The sequence below is a fragment of the Frieseomelitta varia genome, unplaced genomic scaffold, assembly GCF_011392965.1.
Source record: "Frieseomelitta varia isolate USP_RPSP 00005682 unplaced genomic scaffold, Fvar_1.2 scaffold_555, whole genome shotgun sequence".
In the NCBI taxonomy this organism is placed as follows: domain Eukaryota; kingdom Metazoa; phylum Arthropoda; class Insecta; order Hymenoptera; family Apidae; genus Frieseomelitta; species Frieseomelitta varia.
Window position 1 is genome coordinate 280 of NW_025110318.1, and position 17,962 is coordinate 18,241.

The 17,962-nt window shown below is 38.9% G+C and overlaps 3 protein-coding genes and 1 long non-coding RNA gene across 8 annotated transcripts; all 4 read right to left on the reverse strand.

Moving 5' to 3' along the window:
* Nucleotides 1–1,727: 1,727 nt before the first annotated feature.
* LOC122533820 lies at nt 1,728–4,388 on the reverse strand. Its single transcript, XR_006307782.1, has 2 exons — nt 2,201–4,388; nt 1,728–2,114 (listed from the first exon to the last, which is right to left on the reverse strand). It is a non-coding gene; the product is annotated as an uncharacterized LOC122533820 (long non-coding RNA).
* Nucleotides 4,389–7,196: 2,808 nt separating this feature from the next.
* LOC122533812 (cytosolic 10-formyltetrahydrofolate dehydrogenase) lies at nt 7,197–11,477 on the reverse strand. 4 transcript variants are annotated; one of them, XM_043663881.1, is made up of 8 exons: nt 11,308–11,477; nt 10,944–10,998; nt 10,571–10,712; nt 10,222–10,456; nt 9,222–9,901; nt 8,715–9,129; nt 7,988–8,646; nt 7,197–7,913 (listed from the first exon to the last, which is right to left on the reverse strand). In XM_043663881.1, the coding sequence occupies exons 3-8, from the start codon at nt 10,704–10,706 to the stop codon at nt 7,336–7,338; spliced, it is 2,703 nt and encodes a 900-aa protein (XP_043519816.1). In that variant the 5' UTR covers nt 10,707–10,712; nt 10,944–10,998; nt 11,308–11,477; the 3' UTR covers nt 7,197–7,335. The 4 variants fall into 4 exon arrangements, with proteins under 4 accessions (XP_043519816.1, XP_043519817.1, XP_043519819.1 ...); XM_043663882.1 differs by having other exon boundaries at nt 11,285–11,477; XM_043663884.1 differs by lacking the exon at nt 11,308–11,477 and adding an exon at nt 11,081–11,264.
* A 1,176-nt stretch (nt 11,478–12,653) lies between these two features.
* LOC122533813 (protein Red) lies at nt 12,654–14,707 on the reverse strand. Its single transcript, XM_043663885.1, has 3 exons — nt 14,567–14,707; nt 13,945–14,459; nt 12,654–13,875 (listed from the first exon to the last, which is right to left on the reverse strand). Exons 2-3 carry the CDS (start codon nt 14,434–14,436, stop codon nt 12,817–12,819), a joined length of 1,551 nt encoding a protein of 516 aa, XP_043519820.1. The 5' UTR covers nt 14,437–14,459; nt 14,567–14,707; the 3' UTR covers nt 12,654–12,816.
* Nucleotides 14,708–14,804: 97 nt separating this feature from the next.
* Nucleotides 14,805–17,180, reverse strand: LOC122533814 (N(4)-(Beta-N-acetylglucosaminyl)-L-asparaginase-like). Of its 2 annotated transcripts, XM_043663886.1 has the most exons (6): nt 16,992–17,180; nt 16,555–16,921; nt 16,333–16,489; nt 16,032–16,257; nt 15,365–15,663; nt 14,805–15,145 (listed from the first exon to the last, which is right to left on the reverse strand). In XM_043663886.1, the coding sequence occupies exons 2-6, from the start codon at nt 16,682–16,684 to the stop codon at nt 14,890–14,892; spliced, it is 1,068 nt and encodes a 355-aa protein (XP_043519821.1). In that variant the 5' UTR covers nt 16,685–16,921; nt 16,992–17,180; the 3' UTR covers nt 14,805–14,889. The 2 variants fall into 2 exon arrangements, with proteins under 2 accessions (XP_043519821.1, XP_043519822.1); XM_043663887.1 differs by lacking the exon at nt 16,992–17,180 and having other exon boundaries at nt 16,555–16,926.
* Between the last annotated feature and the right edge of the window lie 782 nt (nt 17,181–17,962).

Consider the following 17,962-nt stretch of genomic DNA (forward strand, 5'->3'; position numbering starts at 1 on the left):
TGCGAGGCATGCTGCAGGCTAAAAATCTCAAGACATTTTCTAATTTTAAATGACAAACTAAACTGATACTGACACTCGACGTTTCGAAAATTGTTAAAAAAAAACGCTATTTTAATTGTAGATAGTCTTGCAACGATCTGTTTCTAAAATAACTTTAGTTTTGTTTAATCTTACATTTTTTTTCCTTTTTTTACCTGAATTCTGTAAACATATACTTTAATAAATAGATTGCGGATGTTTATTAGAAATTTATAGGTGTGCGAAAGTGCACAGCGTAGGTAAAAATATATATATATATATATATATATATATATATAAGCGTCAAAAGTAGCATTCGTTTATGATACTTAGCAAACGAAGCATCCAAGTTCTTTGGTGAGTTCACAGTTGAAGTTCACATAATTTTTTTCCAAACATCCATAGTCTGTTATTAAATAATCCTTTCGCTAGTTTGCTCAGACTAATGAACATAGCTGATCAAGTACCTGTTGATTATATCCTTTATAATCCTGATCGAGTACCTGCTGTTAAGCTGAAAGTTTGTTAACCAAGTCTAGACGGTTCTTGTACTTTTGGCCAGCAGAGTGCCTCTTACACCGTAGTAGTTCAAATCGAGCAAGAGTATACACGTGTACTCTTTGAAAAACAGTGCTCTTCTCTTAGCTTTGATTAACTTCACGATCGCTCGAGTGTTATATAGAAGCTAGCTAGTGAAAAGCCTCCTTTTTCCTTGATAGTTGAGCGTTTTAATACTTTTAAAATGGGGAGGAAATAGGGGGCACGTTGAGGGCAGAAGCTAAGAGTTCTACGTGTTGTTGTACATTTCCTTTTTAATGGTTCTAACTCTTGATACTTTATCGAAAGTTTAACGTTAAAACAAAAAAAGAAAAAAAAAAAGAAGTTTTTATCGGAGTCAACATGTAAGGAGACTGTGTTTCCTTGTGCTCTCCGAATAGCGTTGGGCCACGATGGTTGTGAAGCAACATTATTGTTAAACCGTTCAGTTTCTTTTTCTTTTTTTTTTTCCCTCCCCTCCCCTCCCCTCTGAAATGTCAAATAAAAGATTGGAGAAAATCTAACTTAGTGTGACGATATTCGTGTATTTAAGAAGTTCAAATAAAAGTTAAGGAAAGCGTCAAGCACCATCGTTGCCCAGAGGAATCGTCGCAAGTTGTACATAAACTGTAATGGAAATATGTTATTATCACGGCACGTCGTAGACAAAAATGAGACTGACTTTTTATAGGTGACAAATTTTACGCGAACAATTTTGAAAAAAAAATCGAAATTGCCTTATTATTACCGGAAAATAAGCGCTAGATTTTCATTTTTTTTTCTTCTACGTTCTTACCTCTCATTTTCTCTACTTTTTCTTTATTTTAATTTTCCTTTTCTTTTAAATTGCGACAAAAAGATGAAATTAGCCCCTTTCTTACTGTAACTGCATTCGCCACGAGCATAACAGACATTGCACTTTATATTATTCGACGAATAATATATAATTAAGAAAAAAAGAGGAAGAAAATTAGTGTTACGTTTACAAGAAATTTTCTCATTTTGCAGATCGAGTTATCGTGAGACAATGATCTTTTTCGTTAACAACATTCATACGATCATCATACACTCTCTCTCTTTCTCTTTCTGTCGGTAATTCATAGTTATATATAAGGAATAATTATTTAAGACGAAATAAAAAAATGTCTGTAAAAGAGGAAATACTAGAGAGCTCTGCTGGTTGTGTGTTTATTGATAAAGGACGAGAAAAAAAGAATAGTTAACAAATTGTTCGGAATGCATGATTATTTATTGTAATCGTACCGAAGGCACGATTTTCTCTTCTGTTTCTCGTTTTTTTTTTTCTTTTTTATTTCTAGATACTTGTACAAAGAACAAAGGAAAGAAAAGAAAAGAAAAAAAGTTCAGCGATTGCTAACGACGTGAAAGAAAAGAAAAGAAAAAACTGTTCACTTGAATGTGATTCACTGAGTACGGTGTTGCCCTTCAAAAGGCAGCTTGCATTTTTGAAAAGCAGCAAAGTGCCCGATGACGAGCCGCAACGTAGCCAGTTTCGAGATTATTTCCACTAATTTCCAGAACACTCCCCTGTGACAATACTGTAAAAAGCAAATGCAAATTACTCCCGTTACTCGATGCTTAATTGTCACTATTTTAACTTCCAGATTCAGACTTGAACACTTACACATGTCATGTAACTTTCGTGTCACATCGTATACACACTGTGTAACACTGAGATTTCCATGTTGGAACATAAGGATGTGTAAAAACTAAAGACCAGTTCGGTCCACGATGCGTACACTCCAGAGCGAGTGTCTTTTGACTGAGTATTTTTGTCACTCGGGCAGAAACTTTATAACTGCTTCACATTTGTACACCCACAGGATGCTGTGGTTTAAAGATTAGCCCAGCTAGTTGCAAAGAGGAAACAGGAAGGGGCGGATAGCTGCACGAGATATCACCTTTGATAGATTCATAGCTAAGCACAACAAAAAGACATGGAAACCTTGGACATTTCCTTTTCCACTTTGAAAAATTCCAGGCTGAAAATAAATGAAATGTACAATTTTCTGCAGTTCTTCCTACGAGATTCACACCTTATCATAACAGACATAAGATGAAATTATATTTGGAAGTTTGACGTGTATGTTAAGCCCATGAAAAAAGAAAATTGCATAAACTTTAGATGAAGACTCTTTCTCTCTCTCTCTGGTTTAAACCTGAATCTAAATAGTTACAAATAAATATTAAATGAATACTCTTGAAACAGTATCTGCAAGGTAAATCAATTCTTTTCTTTCTTTCTTTTTTTTTTTCTCTTTCAATAATCCTACTGCTATCAGTTGGGACAAACGATTTCCATACCTTTAACTTGCTAAAAACACGTTGCAGAAACTAATAAGGAACCATTAGTATCAATGGCCCGAAACCATCAAACCATGCTGATCTAATACTTTAAAAAAAATCAAAGAAGATTTTCTCGGTAATTTCTTTCTTTTTTTTTTCACCGTAAGATGTTGTTCCTCATCTTGAGTCGATATACGTAAAATTTTGATCAAATTGAAGAGCAAATTCTGGCTTGGAAAACGTGCTTGATGCGCGTAACGTTTAAGAATCAGAGCCAGTAGTCTTCTTGACACGGATACAGGGGATTTTTCTAGTTCGCTAGCCACCGTCACCCTCGTCGTTTTCCCTCCCCTTCTCTGCTTTTGCCCCTTTTCTCCTGTGTGGCGGAAAGCCTGCAAACCCCAGCTCGAAACGCCGGCTGGCATCAAGTAAAACACGAACATCTGCTTTACGCATGGTGAGGACGAGCCTGTCGTCGAATTTTACAGTGTTACGCATATTGTCGCGTTCTTTCTTCTATCCGTTTCCAAAAGAACTTTGAAACGTAGAGCGTATATTCACACCAGAGATCAATTTCACCAATGAAAAATTTCTTTCTGAAATTACTTCTTGGATAATATTTGAAGAAGAAAAAATATGAAAAGTTGAAATCTGAAGGGACATCTCTGTTCTCTTCTGCTAATTGCAAGTTGCAAAATCACTGTGACTGTGTTTAGAATTATCAATGATTTTATGTCAAGCTTGTTTAAGCCATCAATAAGAAATACGTATAAAAAAAAAATGAGAAGGTGCGGTTGAGAACTAATTTTAACAGCAACTAAAAAAGAGGAGAAAAACAAGAGATCGACGACAAAGAAGTCTTTTCTTTCTCAGTAGTTAAACAACGTGGCGTGTAATTTTCAGCATCATCGGCCTCTGTGCTCGTAGGGCGAACGATTGCGCAATCATGGGGACCACGTGGGGGCCTTTGAAATGCATTCAGTCGACCCGCTTTTACAGGACCACCTGGAATGTTTTTCTAGTACAGCGATAACAGTCTCAGCTGCCTCAGAAATGAATTGAATCGCAATGCATGGAAAAACTGCGCCAACTCGCCAAACAAATGGAATTGAAAAAAATTGGGAAGGATCCAAGAATCCATCTTCATCATTCAAAAACCAAAATCGAACCAGAAACGAGGTCTCTTTCTCTCTCTCTCTCTCTCTCTCTCTCTCTCTCTCTCTCTCTCTCTCTCTTTCTCTCTTTCTCCTTTAAAGGAACACTTTTGAATGATTGAATAATTCTCTTTCTATTATGGACTTATCGAATCTGTTAAATTCTAGGAATTAAAAGCATTTTGGAAATAATTGAAGATCAGAAGAGAGAAACTTGATACTTGGTTTTCTAATTTCAATGTCATTTTGTGATTAATGATGAGAGTTTGAACAAGATATGGTTGAAGATAAAGACAACCAGTTGGATTCGGAAAGATGTCAATTTTTTTTTTTTAAAGTAGCTGATAATTATTGAAGTGAGCAATATTTTAAAGAAAATGGAATTTAAAGAAAAAATTATTTGGAAAAGAATGAAGGACCAGTCGGAAACGCTTTGAAGATTCCCTGGCAGAGAACGGAACGAGAATCTCTCCAAGTTAGTATTATTGTTGTGACCCAGGATGACTCATGCACACCACGCTGTAGTTGATTTTTCTCGAATGAATCAACAAGCTAGCGTCGATACATCACGCTATACGCGTGAGCTTGCTTACCCAGCACAACTAAGAACGCACGATGCATCACTTCCTAAACATCTAATTTTCACTGCTCGTAAGTTCCGCGAACCGTGTTTAAAATTAAGGCAAGTTGAGAGGAACGTTTGGAGGAGCGTGGCTAGTTAAGCCAAGCCTTGACCTGTCTGGGAAATCCATTTGGACTCGCGTTATAATTACCATACACAACAGCTGTGCGACATCCGGAATCACTTCGAACAATAACTTCATTGGAAGCCTTTGAATTTCTATTTTAATTGCTGCAGTCAAATTATTACCAATACAATTTTACAACGGTGCGAAACTGAAGAGGGAAGCTTAACGTTACTCATGTATTTGAGAAGTTTCAGTCTACAATATATGTATTTTAGATTGTCAGAAGAAATCATCTGACGGTTCTTTTAAAAACTGACTAATACTTAAAGATGAAAGAAAATTGTAACGAATTGCAATGTGTAATTTAAATATCAAGCACACGCATATTCAAGGAAAGTTTGACTAAACGTATCTACGAAGATCAAACTGAAGGGAAACGGAGAACAAAGAAGATTACAAATAGCCTCTGAACACTATCGTGTTAACTTGGTGCTTCAATTTCGTCATACAAAGACCGTTTCTTTTCCCGGATAAAGAATAATCAGAGGATCGAGAACGAGGAGAACTGAGGATAGGTGCTGGATTACTTCGACACTGCACTACACTGTTTTTAAAAACGATTTCGCATCGGATACTGTCGGGTCAGATAACGTGCAGAAAATTGACGAACAGACACGGTGTACTACTGTCGTCCAGCACGGTGTCTCGAGGGCAACTGAACACTGAACTTGATTTACGGAACAGCTGCGGAGAAGGGAGGATCCCGAGAGAAAGAAACACGTGGTGCGGTCCTCCGAGTGAAGAGGGGACCCGCGGGCGCGCTATGGATACGGGATGCGTTAGCCTCTCCTCCGTTAGCCGGCCAATGGAATTGTTAAGTGGATCGCGAATTGAATTTTGGCCGCGTCAATTTTAGTGAAACCTCTCCGAGCTGCAGTTATCGGCGCCCTTTTATCGGCGCGTCGGCTGGTATTTACGCTCCTCGCAAAATGGAATCCGTCGTGTGCTCTGCTTTTAGAAACATTAAAACTTATTTCGAGACGAGTCGAAATATAATAATTTGTGGAATCTCGATTTGAAGTGGATAGAAGTTTTCCAAAGCATTCGGAGTTTATCGCGAGTTTGTAGTTGATCGCAAGGTTTCGTCTGGAGCTTGCCTAAAAGAGGGAAAGAAGAGTGGAAGCGGTAGAAAAAAAAGATGAACAGAAGTGTATGGAAGAGTGGAAGCAACGGGGACTGGAAAAGGGTCAGAGAGCAGTGTCCTAAGGCGAGGGGGCATAGCCGGGCCAGAGGAAAATTTGCATTTCCTGTTCACGATGAATAATGCCGCACGGAGAATGCCCGTAGTAGCCTGGTCGTCGAACTAATTCGATAATCCTCGAAATTTTAACGAACACTCGTTTCGAGGAAAGCCGTAAAGAAAAAGCCGTGCTCGCGGCCGTCAGAAAGAATTTTCACCAGTTTCCATTACTGTTATTCATTTTATTCGTCTCTTTCCTTCTAGGGATTTAAAACTAATTTTTGAAAGCAAAGACACCCGTCATAAAATAGAGCTGCTATTTTCTGGGATAGCTTCAATGAAAGGGGAAGAGAGAGATTTGGTGTTTATGGCAACTCCCTCTTGCTCGTGGAGGATTGTCCATAGGTATTCCTATTTTAGTTTTTGTGGTAGTTTTACTGGACTTTCAGATACAGAGAAACAATACGTGACCATTAACATCTGGAAAGTCCTTACTTTATTCCTTAGTTAAAGTTTTATATGTTCTATTTAGTTTTCTTTTTTATGTATCTGGAGAATTATGATTTGAAATAACAGTTAATAAAAAGATTAATGGCTGAAGGAATTTTTAAATGATAATGATACATAACACGAGACAAATGTAGTAAATCTCTTTCTCTTTTGATCTATTTGTTAATTACCTTAGCAGGAAGATTCCAAAATCTGAAAGAAAAGAAACGTTCCTCTGTGGTCTTTCATTATAAAGATTTTAATAGATTACGAACAGTGTTTCATAATTTTTACAATGAAAAATTTACATTTTAACTTTTGTAATAATTTGTATAACTTGCATAATTTCCTTTTCCAATACTTTGTTGTATAAGTAGAATAGGCTGAAGCAGCTTAGGATCTTAAATATTCTACAATACATTCTCCATCAATTACAATCATCGAATGCAACAGTTGCAGAGAAATGTTTGAAAATGACTTTGAAAACATAGACCTATAGGAGAAAAAGGGGCAAAAAGATGTTGGAAAGAAATAGTGGTGTAACAGTCGACTACCCACAGAAATGGAGCACACTTGTTTCTCAACAAAAAAGCATGTCGGAGCATCTGGAGTTTCGAAAGAGGGACTAGAACGAGCTTGTGTAAAAACTGTTTACGTAGCTTACTTGCGTGGGAGCGAGATTTTTTTTTACTTCTTGAGAGATATCTCAAGAGATAACGATTATCTTCCGGAGTTAAAGAATAGAAGAAGTCACGGAAATATAAAAATACTCAATAAATTTATTCAATATGAATAAAAAATAAATCGTAAGAACTTACAAATCTAGTAGCTTTCAGTGTGTAAAGAATCGTGCAAAGATAAGAGTGCAAAATGAAAATGGATGAGAAGCTAATGATATCTTCTAATATTCTATGGTGACGGTCTTCGTTTTCAAGTATTCGTTCAAAGCTTCTTGGCCTAGATCCTTGCCAAAGCCAGACATCTTGAAGCCACCAAACGGTGCAGCCACGTCCGTCTTGTTATAAGTATTAATGAACACCGTTCCAGCTTCTATCTTTTCAGCAAATTTCAGTGCCTTGCCGATGTCCTTTGTCAAGACACCCGAAGCCAATCCATACTCGGTATTGTTAGCCCTGGCGATCATTTCGTCCATGTTTTTCGAGCTAAACTTGGAGACAATCATAACCGGGCCAAAAGATTCCTCTTTGGCTATGTACATGTCGTCCGTGACGTTTGTGAAGATCGTTGGTTCGAAATACCAGCCTGGACGGTCTAATCTCTTCCCACCATAAATCAGTTGAGCTCCTTCCTTCACTCCACGTTTCACGAAGTCCAGAAGCTTGGTCAAATGAGCTTTGTGGTTCTGCGGTCCGTGGGCTGTGCTTCTATCCAGAGGATTTCCTATGGATATCTTCTTAGTCTCCTCGACTACCCTTCTCACGAACTCGTCGTGAATCGTTTCCTCCACAAACAGTCGACCTATTTTCAAAACGAAGGATGCATATATATTAATCTTCAAATCTTAAATCGTCAATTGTTTTTGAATACCGTACCAGCAGCTATACAATTTTCTCCCTTGTTGAAGAATACGCTGCCCATTCCAATCTTGACTGCCTGCTGAAGGTCAGCATCCTCGAAGATGACCAAAGGGCTCTTCCCACCCAGTTCCAAGGACACTTTCTTCAGGTTGCTGTTAGCACAGGACCTCATGATGGTCTGTCCAATTTGCGTGGACCCGGTGAAGCCGAGCTTTCTGATCAGAGGATGCTCGCAAATGGCGTTCCCAGTCTCAGTACCGTTTCCTGGCACGATGTTAACCACTCCAGGTGGGAAGCCAGCTCTTACAGTTAGCTCTGCGAATTTCAACGCTGTCAAAGGCGAAGCTTGAGCTGGCTTCATCACTACGGTGTTGCCCGCTGCCAAGCAGGCTGCCATTTTCCAGGAGAGCATCATCAACGGATAGTTCCATGGAGTGACGAGGCCACAAACGCCGATCGGCTCCTTTCTAGTGAACGTTAAGTTACGATTTGGCCTGGCGTGACTTATCGGTATGGTGGAACCTTGGATCTTGTCGCACCAGCCAGCGAAATACCTCCAGGTTTCTATGGACATTCCTATGTGGGTCTTCAGAGCCAACGTGTACACTGCACCGGAGTCTATGCTCTCGATGGTGGCTAGTTCTTCCTTGTGCTCCTCCATTAGATCTGCTAATCTAAAGGAACATTGGATATTACAAAATGATTGATAATACATTGTAAATACTGTGAGGAAGATATGTACTTGAAAAGGAGAGCTCCACGCTCCCTGGCGCTGATCTTGCTCCATTCACCTTCTTCGAAGGCTTTCTTGGCGGCCTTGACTGCCTTGTCCACGTCCTCTGCGGTGGCAGTTTCGACCGAGCAGATCACACTCTCGTCGTGAGGGTTAATCGTGTTCAGAGGCCTTCCGCTACCGTTCACGAATTCTCCGTTTATGAATAACTGTTTAGGGAACTTCAGGTCCATGTTGTTTGCTTGCATTTCTACGGTGTCATACTTGATCTCCTTGGCAGCGGAGATACCTCTGGCTGCAAGAACTACTGTGTTGACAAATTCGTTGAACACCGGAGCCATGAAAACGTCGATATTCTGCAGGTTCACTCCGAGGTTGTCCTTGACTTCTTCTATCATCCTCACAACGTCCATACTTCCTGCTCCTGTAAGGAAAGATCAGATTAATTTATGAGATCAATTTATTATCAATGAAGTTTTAATTCTTCGATATCGATTGAAATATTCTTTCATGTACCGCAGGCAAAGAAGTCAGTGTCCTCATCAACGTTTGTCTTCAGAATGTCGACCCAAATACGCCTCAACGTTTCTATGTTCCTCTTCTCCTCGTCAGTGAACTCAAGCATAGTACTTTCATTCTGCTGACCAAATTTGCTGGCAAGGATGGTTCTGCTACCGATCTTTATTCTCTCCACATTGATAAATTGATTGTCAACGGTATTGATCAGCAATCCACCCTCGTGAATGATACCCACTCTGTCCTCTACAGCGACTTCGATCTCATGCTCCGGTGCCTTATCACCGTTCCACAAGGTAGATCCAAACAGACGAGCTTCTTCGCCGTTGACAGTGGTCCAAGCACCTGGAGTGCTATCCAAGGCACGAATGAAATCGTGGACTCTTTTCGCAGGCTTCGTCCAATCTATCTTCTGGAGCTCCTTTTTGTTCAACATGGGGTCATAAGTGGCCCCGACTTCCGTCTGAGGAATCGTCGGAGCGAGTCCTTTGGCCACGAGATCCACAGCCTCTGCCATGGCCTTGATGCCTTCGGGATACAGGAAGTTGTTGTATAAAGTGTCCAGAGTATCGTTGAGCTCCACCTTGCAGGACCTCTGAAGTAAGATAGGCCCCGTATCGAGGCCATCGTCAGCCCAGAAGATAGAGAATCCTGCGGTGTCATCTCCTTCTATCAAGGTCCTAAAGAAGTCAACAAAGTGAAGATTATCCAGAGAACGATATGCACAGTTTTGTCTGACGATACGTTTCGCTTATCACGACAGAAATTATGCACAAACATGTATTACGCGCTGCGATAACGTTACGCGCGAAAACGGAGTCGAACCGGTTCCAAGATACCGGTATGTACTTCGATTTGCGCTGTCGGTGTCTTGTTACGCTCCCCCCCTCGCCTCGAGTGATAAATGAGCGGCAAATCGCGCAGAGGCGACCGAACGTCCTCGCTCATTATTTTGGGCTACTGCGTAACGCGTTATCACGATTAATTTAAAACCACTAACCAGCTGATAGCGCTAGCTCCACGGTGCCGCGGTAGTATTGACGGATGGTAGCATATGCTGCGATGGCGAGGATGATTAATCACCTCCATGGGGATGAACTGACTGCAGAATGGAAGGACGTTCAAGTCCACCTCGATCCCTTTGTACATCTCGAAAATCTCTGGCAACGTCACGCCTTTGCTCCTCCAAGATTTGATCTTGAAGACTGGAGTTTCGTCAGCTCTTGCTGTGACAGCTGTAGGAAGAATGTTTGTCATGATAACTGTCTTGTCAAGTTGTCACAGTACTGGAAAGTTAATTGGCAGATTTTTTGTTTCTTTCTTTTTTGTAGGTTTGTAAATTACCCTACCTAGAGGATCCTCTCGGTTCCCTTTGTCGGGTATTGTGAATACTCCCGTGATTTGATGACCATTCTGTTTCAAGAGCTTGTACACCTCGGCTGCGAAGGGGCTCTGGCCGATTATGGCCACTTTCAGTTGCGCCATTGCCGTCTAAATGTCGAAATTTAATTTTCATTCGTTTCATATGTTAAACCATAGATTTTGCATGTCTCTGCTGAGACGGACATAGCGAGATGTTAAAGTGGAAGAAATTTAAGGAAGATCGGTAAATTGCTATGACTACCGATCTCGCTATGGTCCGTCTCTCCTTCAGATTTTTACCCTTCAATGAACTCAAAACACCAAGCGTTACAGTGTAATATGCATCATATATGTACGTACCTATTTGCAACGCGTTTAATGCACTCTTCTAACTTTCACTGTATTTTCAAGCGAGCTGCAAAGAGAAGATTGAGAAGAAGTGTGAGAGAAGCTGTGCAAAGGGGAAAGTATGTTCCAAGATAGAGAGAAACACCTACTTCTATCTACCATGGATGTGTTGTTAAAGTTATATACAGTATAAACTCTACTAACTTATATACAGTATGCCCTCTACTAACACCAGAAACATTTCCAATATGCTGTTATACCAACCATTACTCTACTTTCTACGTGTTTATACGCGTTTGAATTATTCGTGTATTAAAGCGTAAAGTAGTGTAAACATGTAATATAATATTTACAAAATTTCAGGCGATTGGCTTACGGTGTTCACGGTGTAGGAACGTATCGAGAAGAAGCTCTTCAGGAACAGCATCAGAAAATCGACGTCGACAGTTCTCCGATTGTCCCGCTTGACATGCATTCACTTCACCAATTGCTCTTCGGCTGCTGACGGTTAGCAACACTTGCAGTTATCTGACTGAACTATACTAAAACGTAGAACGTTTATATAAGCTGGTTGTATCAGCCACATCAGGGTCAAGAACTGTTCTTCAATTCGTTTTTTTTATTTATTCTCGCCTCGTTTATTATTTCGATTTTCCATTGCCCACATGGTTCTCCCAGCTTTTTCTCTCACTGTCAAGAAGATCATGCCTCACTGTCATTGGAAATATTTTGAAATTTCATTAGCATTGCGGTGAGATTATACAATTATATTGGTCAGTTTTTGAAACGAACTGTAAGAATCTGTTTAGAAGCTACAAGACATTTGAACTGATATTTATTCGTTATATTAGATTGTTTTTATATAGCGTTCTTATTTCTATTCAACAATTATTCTTATCAGATTAATCGTTATCTGAATGCTAAAGAGAATTAGAAAGAAACATGGCAAATTTTCAATTGCAGCTGAGAATGTGAATCGTCAAATATTTGCATTCCTATTGTAGTCTTCACGAAACGTAGATAAGAAGTGAAATACTCCAAAAGTTGGGAATGCTCCAAACTGTAAAAGTTCATTACTGAAAAAGATGGTGATTAATAGTTTAATTAATAATTATTAAATGTTATATCATTTGTTGATAATGAATGGAATTATCAAGGAATGAATATAAATTATTCTGAAATTCGAAATTAATTTGATATTAACTTGATAAATAACAATCTGATATTCTTGATATAAATTGGTTCATTTTTCAATTAGCATTTTCATGGTGCAATAAATAATTCTATACATTCTATTTGTTATATCAGCTACCTAAAGATATTACTAAGAAATCATTCTCTTCCGAGAATGATGAGAATTACTTCTAGAACGTTTTAAAACAAATTCAGCATTTCAATCTGGAATAGTAACGCGTAACGTAATATCTTGAATACGTCAATATGTTGTGAATAATTTTCCTCTTTCTTCTTTTTTTAACAAATTATCATTAATTACTAGTTTTAACCAGTTCAAATGAGTTTGGGTAAACCCCCTATCAATTGGTCATAGGTCAACAGTCTGTTTACATGACTAGTTTCGTACTGGTTTTGGTCGGTTTTAGGTCATGAATGTCCGGATCTTTGCTCGCGACGAATGAAAAATCTTACATAAGCCTTCGATTACAAGTTACAACAGTAATAACATTATTTCACAATAATAATGCAGATCAGAAACAACATCCGTTTTAAAAATATTATACAGTCTTTTATTATGCCTCTGATTTTGTACAAGTGATAGCCATAGACAAATTATGTAACATTCGATACTACACATACATATATAGCGTATATACTACACATGATATTACGTGAATTGAAATTAACTCAAAAATCGACACTAGTCGCTTCAATATCTAGGTACTTTGAATTCCGACGCACCGTCCAACACTGTTGTGGGCTTTCTTTTGTTCATAATATTCTGGATTTTCTGCCATTCTCTGTCCAATTCAGCTTTCTCGTTCTTTTCTTTGTTATACTTCCTCGTTCTTCTTCCATCAGCCATTTTTACACCATACTGGAACGCTGCTTTTGGCAAAGCTTCTTTGTTGTTCATGTATTCGCTGTACTCTTCAGGTGTATCAAAGTCCCATCTGCCGATTGGGCCTTTTTTGTTACCAAGATCCATTTTGGTATAGTCTACTTCGTCGTCCGAATCGTCTATGGCGTCTTGCATCTCGTCCAGCCCTGGATAACACTCCGCATAGCCTTCTGGCTCGGCAGCTAATTTGTTAAGGAGAGCACCCTTCTTCGGTGCGTTAATATCAGAATTGGAAGGTGCAACGTTTGGTAACTGTGGTGTGTTCGCTTTATCATCCGCGTCCAAGCCAGTCTCAGGCTTGTCAAAGTAAGAACCTTTCTTTTTCTCTCTTGGCTGATTCGAATCTTTCTTGTCAATCGTCGGAACATAGTCACCGATGTCTCCGTAGATACTTTCGTCCTGTGGCCTCGGAGCAATATCCATGTCGTTCATGTCATCAGGCCTAGATCTTCCGTCTTTGTTCTTCTTTCCTTTTTTGCCATGACGGCTGCCCTGACGAAGATAGGACAAAATCTGTGCCAGTTTATTTATTACGATGTCGTTCGTCGTCAAAGTAGGAGTATTGTCAATAGTAGGCACGTCCGCCTTGCTTCTAATCAGAGTTGTTGGTATGTCTACATCCGTATTCTCGTCGTCTAATTCTATCACGTAAGCCATACGGCCAGGAGTGAATAATTCATTTCTTTCAATCTGCTTGGACTTCATGGTCATAACTGTTCTATAAACGTTGCGTCCTATCTTGGTTTTGAACTGCATTTCGTCATCCTTCTTCTCTCCTTCTTTCTTGTCCTTCTTTTCCTTTGGCTTCACTAACTTTTCCATTTCTTGCTCCTGTTCGTGCTCCTTTGCTTCTATTTCACTACGTACCTGTAGAACAAAATATTCTTTGTAACATATTTATTCCTAAGAGTCTTTTACTTAAGAGCAAACTCATACTTTTTGGAGAAGAGCGTAGTCCAAGCCTTTCACCAAGTGAGTGTGCTCCATATCACCTCCCAAGAATTTTGATTGTTGAATCATCTGCCTCCTGCGCTCAGCCGCGTCCATTCCTGACTTCAAATCCGGCGCAACTGCGCGATATGCGCTAGCGCTGTTCATTGGATCCTCTGCCTGATAATCTTGATTCGTGCCATCCCTGCGCTCTCTGGCTCTGTCTCTGTACTTCTCCGCCAGCTCGGCCATCTTATCCTCTTCTTGTTTTTTCAGCTTGGCGTAGAAACTCTTCTTCTTCCTTCGCAATTCTGCACGACTACCGCCACTAACATTTGGGGTCTGTGCAGTCTTCGCGCTGGCATCTCTAGCAGTTCCTGGTACTGAAGCAGGAGTCGCAGATGGGACAGATGCCCTTGGTGTCATCAACAGCTTCCGGAAGTCATCGTTCGTTAAACGAACGGACATTCCCATGTCCTCCTCTGTCGTTTCTGGCATCTTTGTTATTGCACACGGATGTTCTGAAATATTGAGGTTAGGTTACCAACATCGATTTAATTAGTAATGTTATTTAACACGATATGAACAAAATTTCGGAATTATAAATCGAAGTACATCTCTTACGTACATTTAATATCGGAAATTGCACATTGGTTGGAAAGAAATTAGTACTTGTGTCACTTAATTGTCCAAATAAATATGGGCACATAAAAATGTCACTTTCGTCAACAATGCCGCAGCGGTACTGCCGCCTGGCGGAAAGCGATCCAAGTATTTTTAAATATGAATTTTAGTTCAATGATCGAAATTGTGGTTTCAATTTCCAGCTCTGGCTTGTTCTTTGCTTTAGGTAATCACATATCATATTTCATAGTTCTGCAAAATTTTATTTCATTCGAAAATATACATGCGAAATCGAAAAAAGTTGCAAGAGGACGTTATCAATCGTTTCTAGGATTGAATTACATCGTATTCCGTATTTATGCAATTGGCAAGGTGCATCGTTGCTCGTCCAAGTTCAGGATTGGCTACGTAGTATTGGAAACCGTTGTTGACTCTATTACACGCGGCTCCGTAGTCTCCGTCTTTGTTTAAAGCAATCACGGCACCGCTGAATGTAGGATAATGCTCGGCGATTCTTCTAACTGCTGTAGTCGCAGCTTCGGTTGGAGTAGCACCACGGCGCATTTCTTCTACAGCTAGGAAACTAAAAAAAAGAAATATATATATATAAAACAAATTGCAAAAACTACGTAGTTTCATATTTTTATAGATGTAAGTAAACAAATAAAATCTAAATAGAGATGCTCTATCCACTAAATATTGTAATTTTACTTTGAATGTTTTAGGTATTTTTGTACATTTGTACACTTTGAAATCTCTTATAGAATATCTAATCATAATGTAATGTGAATATGTTTCTTACGTAGGTAGAAAGCGCATCATAATGTCTCCGTCACCGGTTCCAGCTGCCGCGCCAACTTTTTGATCAGCGTATGCACCTGCGCCAGCTATGGGGGAATCCCCAATGCGGCCAGGAATTTTATTTTTGGCTCCGTTAGTCGATGCACCTGCTGCTATATGTCCGTTTGAATCTATAGCTACAACACCAATTGTATCATGGTTCTCCTCGTTCACGTACGATATATGTTTCTCCATGATATTGTCCATGGTTTTCCGTAAATGATATGGGCCGCAACTCTTTTTTGGATCAGGATCTACATTCTGAAACGATACGTACAATTTTATTATACAATTTTTATGATGCATGTGAGATATATTTTCAGTCTACAATTTTATTATTATTTCCTGTCACATTAACACCTAAAAATCAAACTTAAACTAAAAATAATATTATAACTTATTATATGTGAGTCATACTATCAGATAAATTGAAATGTAAAAGAAATTAATAGTGTTACTAACATTATTTTTAATATTTTTCTCTCACTTTCTATACTGTACTCTAATCTTTTTCTTTTTACAATCCTTAATTACATATTTCAATGCATCTGATTCTTCTTTATACAGTATGTATTTTTTCTTTTCTCTCTTCTTGAATGGAAAATTATTATACATTGAGAATGATTTACCTTCCAAAAATTGGGTTGACATTTGTTTGCTTTCCAATTCAACCACATTTTCTTTGATTCTTCTGTCTGCAGAGATTCCTTTTTGAATCCCATCTCCACAGCAAAATCTGCAGCCAGCTCTCCCCCAAGTAAAGAATGCTTAGTATTTTCTAAAACCTTACGAGCAACTGAGATGGCATTCTTCACATTTCTTAATAGTCCTACACCACCCACATCCATTGTTACTCTATTTTCGGATAAATAATTCACTTAAAAGCAATACTTTGTTTTATATATAAGCTTAAATGAATGATAGATATACCCATCCATAATTACAGCATCCAGAGTTGTTTCACCGGATTCGTCTGGGCTGCCTCCATACCCTACAGTTGTCCTGCATCTTTGCTCTTCGCAGAGACTACAACTTTCTTCTATAGCATCCAGGGCGCTCCTTTTTTGATTGTTTAAAACATTCCACGCTGAAAAGAGATTTTCACCATAATATCATCATATCATCTTTATAAAAATAAAAACGTAATGTTACCTTTCTGCGTAGCATCTCTATAATCCCAAGTAATGACTACCAGAGGGATACTCTTGTTCAAAGCAGATGCATTTTGGCAAAATGTTAGGCAAATACATGCAATTAAGTAGACAGTCAGTAGGTGCTTCATGTTTGGTATTTGATTCGACAGCTATCAATAAGCATGAAGTATTTGTTAGAATAAATGATCTTTGCTCGCTGGCAGTATATATCTTTGCGATACATATATATATCTCTGGGATATATCTCTGTAATATCAGACTATGTACATTTATAACATCATTTTAACATAATGCTTCCCATTGTTAATAATTTATAGGTGTTATTGAACTGAACTACAAACAAATTGTAAACAGCATAGATGAATCTGAAATTGTTAATTTATGTAATTACGTAATATAACAATTATCTAGAATGCTCCAATAATATAGACACACATTGTTATCAGACGTGCATGATGTCACATTAAAATGTGAAACTTTATCGCGTGTATGGAAAATTTTTAACAAGATATCTAAGTTCAATAAACGTGATTGATTACAATCTTATCAATAACTGAAAATAATACTGGTTCGATCAGTATCATTAACAGTAATAAGTTAACTACATTATCGTCCCACGCTATCGCCCTCCATGTTTAGCGCGTTTATATGTCTGTTCTTGTCGCACGCTATCGCCCTCCTCGTCTATCGCGCAAGTGTGTCTGTCCTTGTCGCACGCTATCGCCCTCCTTGTTTAGCGCGTTTATATGTCTGTTCTTGTCGCACGCTATCGCCCTCCTCGTCTATCGCGCAAGTATGTCTGTCCTTGTCGCACGCTATCGCCCTCCTTGTCTGCCACCTCTATATGTCTGTCCTTGTCACACGCTATCACCCTCCTTGTCTATCGCACAAGTATGTCTGTCCTTGTCGCACGCTATCGCCCTCCTTGTCTACCGCACATATATGTCTGTCCTTGTCGCACGCTAGTGCGCTCCTTGTCTAATGACGCTAGACAAGGAAAGCAATAGTGTGCGACAAGGACATCCTTCGATCTATTGAAAAAAAAATTCAACTTTTTACACACACGTTTTTCTAGGACAAAACACACATAGAATGAAAGCGGGGAGCATAATTTTAAGGAGGCATATAAAAAAGTTCGCAAATTATTCCTCTTAATTAGGTTTTTTTCATAATTAGTGCGAACTGTCACAAAATCGACATGGTGGCGCCATCTAGCGGTAACTCGGCGGTACTAATTATTTATAAAAATACTTATTTCTGCATTTTACGGGTCAAATGGGGTATGGAAAGAAAGCTAAGGGTCTAATTAGGGTAATACAATCGCCAAAGTTCACAATTCGTTACGCTAAATTAGGTTTTTTCGCAAATGAAAATTTCTCTGTTTTACGGGGTAAGAAACACTAGCG